General features: G+C 40.0%; 1 protein-coding gene across 1 annotated transcript; it reads left to right on the forward strand.

Annotated features, from left to right (window-relative positions):
• Positions 1–6,241: 6,241 nt before the first annotated feature.
• On the forward strand, positions 6,242–8,526 carry LOC139469792 (tripartite motif-containing protein 3-like). The gene is made up of 2 exons (XM_071252087.1): positions 6,242–6,542; positions 6,899–8,526. Exons 1-2 carry the CDS (start codon positions 6,242–6,244, stop codon positions 8,524–8,526), a joined length of 1,929 nt encoding a protein of 642 aa, XP_071108188.1.

Consider the following 8,526-nt stretch of genomic DNA (forward strand, 5'->3'; position numbering starts at 1 on the left):
AAGGTACATATATAAACCAACCCGATAGGGGCGGAACTGCTCAATGAAATTTCCCACACTTCACCTCTTCCCCGATCGCACAATCCTTCTTGTCAGAATTGAAATTCTGCAAACAGAAACATACATAAATATTTTGTTCAATCATACATATTAATAATGAATTACAATAACTTATGTTCAGTGTTACTGCCGTGCTGACAAGCGAGAGAGACGAGCTACTTTCCACTCCCCTTATTTATACCCGTAACATACCCAGGCTAATTATCTCCCTTAGCCATTGCATACCGCTAAGGAGAAAGCAGTTTCTTTCTTATTCATAATGGACTCAACCGAGAGAAACATCATTTCTCCTGTCCATACTATGCAATGCCACATACCCAGACATATATACATACAACATAACACCAATATTTACAATGGCCAGGTCGCAGTGTCGACACGGGCAGAGACTCAAAGAAAGTCTATAGCCCTAGAGACAGGGAAACGACAATCGTCTCTGAAGATGATCTTTTATGTAACCGTCCTTGGCATTTTCACCTCTCCAACGTCCGTGTCTTTTAAACATTCGATCTGGTACGCCGTTGTTTGCCGCCTCTGACGCCCCACCACTACGCAAGCTATTAAGTTCATAACGTTTGATGTTGCACACAAATGGCATAAAAGCATCTATAAACAATTCTCTAAAGATATATTCATCAGAATGAGTCAATATTCCGGATAAGGCAAAGTATTTTTCCGTAACTTGTAACGGGACATAATTTTGAATTTGTCCTCCCAATGACAAGCCATGAACCATCTCTGTATATGTCCGTTTTTGATTGTTCAATAAATAACATTATATGACTCTCATAAAAGACAATGTCAGATCGTCTAATGTGTAATAGTTCTGCAGATCTCATGAATCCTGAATATGCTACAAGGCACATACACATAATCCTTACATTACAAAGTGTAGGATTAAGTATTGCTACATCAACTAATTTCTAATAATCGGCTCCTTTTTATTAACACATTTGGCCAATCTTCTTTTTGCCGCTTCTACAACATTTTTGCATAAACCATTCTCAGTCGGGCTTTGCAATCCTACTATCACATGAGCATGGCGAATACTATAAAACGCAGTTAGCACAGGGGCAAACGATTCACTCCGCTGAACAACAGACAGCGAATATAATGCGCAGTGCAAAGGTGAATTCGGTAAACTCGTAGCCATTAAACAAGAATGTGCAGACCGTTTCCACGCATCAAAACCTGTAAATCTGTATTTCCTAGCAGTGGAATCTGCTATACAATTCGTCAGCAGATCAGGCAAACCCGCTGCCAGCCTCCTCACACCAGGAGGTAACGCCTTTAACTCCTCTCCATAAGCGCAACTTATCACGTCCGTAAACAGAAATTGCACATTCAACGTATGCTGAAATCAACACACAGAGTTCGCATATTAAACAGCAAATCTTGTTCTCCAAACAATCCACCTCCAATCCTAGACGGTACATAAGCTTGTTTAGATTTTTGCAAATACATGTGTTCTATCACCTGTGGAATAAACGAAGAATTGCGAGTGATAAGCGGAAAAGCATGCGGAATGTCATTCGGGCACAACCATGGTGCCTTTAGTACAACATTCAGACATGTGTCTTAAGGTTCTTGGTACCATAGTTAGAGTTAGAGTACCTAGAATTAAAACATGGCAAATTAGCATTGTACCAAGATGCAAATCTATCTACATCGTGAGGACCCCATCTGGCATCTATATGCTTAAATATGTGATTCGAAATGGACCAATAATCGAAATCAACAATTTTACTCAACCTATCTGCGGTCTCATTCTCTGAACGCGGGATCTACTGCATATTCAGATTAACTTTTTGACTTGAACACAACTCAAAAAAGTCCTTAACTATTCTTTGTAATTGCGGTTTCATACTACCCTTATCCACTATGGTAACCACATTTTGATTGTCAGTACACCACAATATTCTACGATATTCTACGAGAAAAACGGCCTTGAGTTCTTCCCATGTTGAACTATTTTTAGCCTCCTCCTCCTCCGACCACTGACCATGGGAATAAGCAGCATCCATTTCAACACAATACCCTCCATATCCGGTATCACTGGCGTTACTGTACACAACTCGACTCACAACTGTAGTCCTTATCAGTACTCTTCTCGATAAACGAGCAATGTTTTCTCTCCAATACTGTAACTGTTCAATGCTCTGTGACGACAACAAAACGTTGCTGTTCCACGATGACGCTGTCAAAACATCAATGCTGAAAAACCTAGTCATTAATTGTACAACATTTCCCATAACTAGTTTCATTGCAATGATTTGTCCGATAATCGCAGCAACACGCCACACTGGTTGATAAGAGCGCCTATTCACTAAAATAAATGTAATCGTTTCAGTCGCCTTATCTAACTTCCTCTGAGGAACATTTCAACACAGGGTGTTTGTATCCATGTGATGACCTAGCCACTCAATAGACTGCGAAGGTAACCATAGTGATTTTTCGCATTTGGGTACAAATCCAGACTTGATCAAGTCTTCTTTTAAACCCTCGCCAGACGAACGTGTAATAAGTTGCGATTGAGCTGATAAAATACTGTCATCTAAAAAGGTGACCACTTTCTTCCCTTTAGAACGCCATTTCTTGACTAACTGGCATGTAACCTTAGTAAACACATAAGGTGCTGAAGTTAACCCGAAAGGTAAGACTACGAACTTGAAATATTGCTTCACACCCGAAGCATTTTTCCATGAAAAACCTAGGAATTCAGTATGGCCTTCAAACATGTCTATATGATGATATGCTGAATGTATCAAATTTTATCAACCAATCGTTGACATCAATATGTTCAAGTGCAGTTTTCCAAATGTCATATTTGATTGACTTTTTGCTAACGTAATTGTTAACTCTGGACAGATCTAAAATCAAACGCTTTTTCCCTGACGACTGTATAGACACTGATAGAGGGTTAACGATGTACGGTGGAGACTCACATTTAATAATTAATTGTTTCTTATGCAATTCTAAAATAGCTTGGTTAACAAACTCTGCATGTCTCAACGCCGACCTGTTATTTCTTAACTCCATCTTTGAAGGCCTGGAAATAAAAGGACTTTTATATCCATTGTCTATAATATCAATTATGAATTTCTTGTCATCATCCGAATCATCTGCTAACTCATTGGAAACATAATGTTTAACGGCCTCCCAACCGCCTTCCGACAAATCTGCAATTTTTATCAGCTTATTTCTTTTCTCTAATTTTCCGATAGCTTCTTCCACACACCTTGACATATCATCATAATTCCCATTTTGAATGGCTTGTCTGGTATTAAGTAAGTCTTCTAAAACTTCCGAATTAACATTAAACTGAATTCGATTTCCTTCCCTTGACCAAGAATATTCTGTTTCAGTCTTAAACTTCTTCAAACCTTTGCCTTGCTGAATAAATTCTTCTCTTAGGTGGGAATTTTTTTCCCTCCACAGCACTCTCAATATCTCTTTGATTAGTGTCCATTTTTTTCAAAATGGCATCAAGTATTCCCGCTGTTGATGGATCGTCTTGCGATATAATAGAACTTGACACATATGTTAAGTGTTACTGCCGTGCTGACAAGCGAGAGAGACGAGCTACTTACTTACTTACTTACTTTGGAGATTTAACGTGCGCTTTCCGACTGATGCGTATTTCGCACACGGGCTTCTTCCCACGCCCCTTATTTATATCCGTAACATACCCAGGCTAATTACCTCCCTGACCCATTGCATACCGCTAAGGAGAAAGCAGTTTCTCTCTTATTGCACTCAACCGAGAGAAACATCATCCTCTCCATACTATGCAATGCCACATACCCAGACATATATACATACAACATAACACCAATATTTACAATGGCCCGGTCGTGTCGACACGGGCAGAGACTCAAAAAAAGTCTATAGCCCTAGAGACAGGGAAACGACAATCGTCTCTGAAGATGATCTTTTATGTAACCGTCCTTGGCATTTTCACTTCTCCAACGTCCGTGTCTTTTAAACATTCGATCTGGTACGCCATTGTTTGCCGCCTCTGACGCCCCGCCACTACGCTACCACTTTATTATACTGAACATCTTTTTGTGAATATATCTGGCTGTGTACAAGCAAGAACAAAACATGTACTTTGCACTGAACTGTATTTTGATCTGAATTTTCAGTGTTGGTCTTTTTTAGCAGTTTGACAATGTCATTAACGTTAACATCACTCAATAGCAGTACCGTAGACGTTCCAAACAATGTTGCTGTACAAAGTCAGTATAATGGGGAATTCTAAGAAAGGCTGCACTCTGGTATATTGTCACGAAGTTGATTTCCAAATAAACCGCAGAGGATAAGGCAGTAATAGGTAAGCATAGAACTAAATTGTGAAATCGGTACAAGATCACTTCTTGTACTGACAAAAAGGACACTGCATGTATACAGGTTCACACATATTTGTACAAACACGAAGGTATATAACATCTTACCATATAACAAAAACACTGTTTTTAGCGTATTCAGTGTGTGTATATAAAAATATGCTGATCTCTCACGTTGTTATGTGAATCGTTCCAGGAACCAACGTTGTCATCAGCTTTGATCGTTTTTGAATGACCACTTGTCAAGATTTCTCAGTTCCCTCACTTATACGTTATGCGTTATGCGGAAGGGATAGGTTGGGGTTGGCACAGATGTGTACCTCGGCGGGATTTGGTTATTTCAAGGCATCCAGGACATACAATAAAATCTCACACAGTGCACATGAAGAACTAGTATATATTCAGAACACCGAGAGTGTCAACTTACATGTGGTATGTGTTTCTTAAATTAGTTTAATTTTAGTTTTGTCAACACACGAGGCTTAAAAACGAAGAGAAACCGAAAGTAGGAATTGTTGGACTCAAATTAAAATACATTGATGTAATTCTCTTTTATTGTTTTATGTTTAATGTATATCTGATGTTCTGGTGAACAACGTTACTTGTTGATGTGTAAAACGGACACAATAAAGATAAGCATCAGACTTAGTCTCGAATACTAACGTTCAATTACCTCCCTTGTAATATGTTTTCCAATTTATGTAAAGGAAAGCTTGGTGTTAACATAATTTATTTATTTATTTATACTAACTGTTGGTAGTTTTTAAAACTTTATAGGAAACACGTGCGCATTTCAAATAAGGCGGATAATGTCACAGCTGCGAGAGTTTAATTTGGCTTCAATTAAGCCTGACCTCATATTATCACAATAATTCATATATTCAGTTTTAATTCATCACTGCAGGTAAATCTTGTATTGTACGGAAAGAACAAGCTTGTTCTTATAGCAGAGTCAGTAATTCATTACGATAATGATTTCAACTATAATGAGAGAAAGGTTTAGTTCAAATACAAGGATAAACAAATATATAGATCTAGACCCATGTTTCGGAAAAGCTTTATTTGGCGTTATATCAATATATGTATTCCTATAGTACTATGGAAGGGTCAATATAGACATACATTTATATCTTCAAGTTGATTTGAAAAGAATATTAAAGTCTGATTTACTGAGAGACTATCCCACTTGTGGCTGAATATATATCTCAAGTAACCAACGCTTGTCACAAATGTGACTCAATTTGAACAGTTTCTTACAATGTGTGATTGTACCCTGACCTCTTGACTCAATGTTTGTCATACCAGCAGCTGTTGGGTTGCCTGGTGGACACTCGACATACTCACTGTCACTTTTGGAACAAGGAATTATATGTGATGTGCCAAACAGTAAACGGATTTCTTCCACTTTTATGAAATAATGCAGTTGATTTTATATGAAGAATAAACCCTATTACGATGGTAGCTGCTGATGGTTTGAGTGGTCGAACCTGGACATACTACAGATCACTATGATGCAGTTGACATGTGATGTTGATGGTGAAGAAACTTCATTGAGACAAACTACACATTCGACAGTCAATAACAGATGTCTCAATATATTTAATGACGCACTCAACACGTGAATGAATTTGGATATGTGCCACTTTGAACAGTATTTCAGTTATGTCAGCTTGGTGCGGAAGGTAAGTCCCACGTGGCTTTCAACAAGACATTTTCAAGATGTGCCAGCCAAAATACACATTGCCCCATTACAGAGACCTAAGAACTCCACCAGAAAAAATATATTTTGAAAATTTGAAAAATGATTTATGTGACCTTCAATTCTGGTTTTTCAGATGGCGACATCCCAGAATGAGAAAGTGATGGAATTCCTCACCTGTGTGATCTGCCAGGAACTGTACACAGACCCGTGTACACTGACGTGTGATCACACATTCTGCAGAAAATGTGTCACCAAGTACATACAAACCAGACCAGATGCTGTACAGTCAAAGACGATACCATGTGCCTTCTGTCGACAAGATACCAAGGTCCCCCACCCCAGCAGGCCAGTGGAGGAGTGGGCGGGGCAGATCAAACCCAGCATCATTATACAGGGGCTGATTGACACCCTAGGGACTGAGGGTGGTGTACCAGGTTAAGTTCAACCAGAAGTAACATTCATATGGATCAGTTAATCATGTTCATTGAAAGATAAATCTATGACAAAAAGATCTTAAAACGTATTAATCAGAAATAATGTCAATCCAGTTTGATGAATTATTTGGTGGAAGGTTAGCCAAGTGAACAACGTAAAGGTACAACCAGTTGTAATATTTAAGTTGATTTAATCACCTGTGTTTATGATATGGTATTTATTCATGAGAAATTGAAACTTGAAATAGTTCATCAAGTTGGATCGGTTATTGAACTTTAAATAAAGACTGTTTACATGCTTAGCATTCCCATATTGGTTTCTTTTAGAAACAATACAATCGTTTTTCTGTTCACAGAGACGTCAAGCACCTACTGCATGATCTGTCAGCAACTAGGGGAGACAACTCCAGGTGCCTTGTGGTGTCCTGAGTGTGAAGTGGTCCTCTGTGACAGATGTGTGAAGACACACCGGGTGAGTCCTACGTCACAGAACCATGACCTGTGTGACCTGTCATCTAGGTCAAAGGGCAGACGGAGGGTCAAGTGTACAGAGCACAAGAGTAACAATGTAGAGTTCCACTGTAAAGACTGTCAGAAGGCTGCTTGTCAGACATGTTATATCACCTACCACAGAGCTTGTAAAACTGTCGTCACCATTGACTCAATGAAGCCAGAGATGGAGGCAGCACTGCTGGAGAAGAGATTTGACATGGGGAAGAGACTGAAGGTGAGGTCGAAGAAAGTAGAGCTGAAAAATAAGAAACTCAACACTATTTTTAGAGCTAAAGAGTCAGCTGTACAACATATTAGGTCAATATGTCAGACAGCTATAAACAAGATTAAACAGAAAGAAACACAACTCTTGGATGAATTGAATCACATTACACAGACGTACACCGGCCAACTCCGCTCTGGTGTGAAACTTGAAGAGATTGAGATGCAGATGTACAGACAACATTGTGAGTTCATTGACCAGGCCTTGGTATCGGACTGTGAGATGGACCTGTATGACGCGTATCAGGCCTGGGAGTCGGGGGCTGTAGAGATGGGGGATGTCAGGGACACAGATACAGCAGACACCTGGAGAATAGATAACATCAGGTTTACATCAAACGCTGAGCATGTCCAGCACATCATATATAACCTACATCTGGGAAAGATTCACGTCACATATCAGGATCAGAAGAAATGTCTGCTGTCGCCTGTGCTAGTTGGAATTACAGACGGGAGGATGGCGGGTGATGAGAATGAGCCTGATCTACGCGACGTCACAGTCCTGGTTGTAGACGGTATACAGACTGCTGTGGTTACCGACATGAAGAATGAGTGTGTAAAATCTTTCTACACAACAAACAACCAGCGATGTCAAAGTAAACTTCCCCTGGGTGACCTTCCATGTGGTGTAACACAGTTGAAGGAGAAACAGGTGATGGTTGCTGTCCCTGGATCCCGTCAGATTGTAACAGTAGAAGTAACCCCTGACCTGGCCCTGCTCTCGTCCTTCACAACAAATAAGGTGTATTACAGTCTCGCTGTTCTGAATCCCTCCTGTCTAGCAGCAGGTGGATACGGCGTTGTTGATATCCTGGACATGGCGGGGCACGTGCTGAGGACACTCACTAAACGCAACAAGACCCTGTTTACCTTCCCCTACTACATGTGTGTCAACAGCAAGGGCAACATACTCGTGTCTGACGAGAGGAAGAAGTCTGTGACATGTCTAACTACAGAAGGCGATGTTGTGTTCAAATACGCACCTACCGGAGACAGAGCGCTCAGCTTGCCTCGTGGCATCGCAACTACCAGCAAAGGAGACACTCTGCTTGTAGACAGGAGCACCAATGAAATGATTCAGCTGACAGAGTCGGGGGAGTTAGTTGGAGATTTTCTCAAGTCAAAAGACGTGTGTGATGTATTCTGTGATAAATACGGATTCTTCTTTCTGTGTACAAAAACGGATGTGAGAGAGTATATGTTAGTCTGA

Source organism: Haliotis cracherodii, unplaced genomic scaffold, assembly GCF_022045235.1.
Source record: "Haliotis cracherodii isolate W230 unplaced genomic scaffold, xgHalCrac1.p SCAF_2, whole genome shotgun sequence".
Lineage (NCBI taxonomy): Eukaryota > Metazoa > Mollusca > Gastropoda > Lepetellida > Haliotidae > Haliotis > Haliotis cracherodii.

Bases quoted from the DNA above. Each gene is read 5' to 3' on its own strand.
- LOC139469792 (XM_071252087.1), top strand. From the start codon at position 6,242: ATGGCGACATCCCAGAATGAGAAAGTGATGGAATTCCTCACCTGTGTG. The intron at 6,543-6,898 runs GTTAAGTTCAAC...TTCTGTTCACAG, and splicing joins GACTGAGGGTGGTGTACCAG to AGACGTCAAGCACCTACTGC.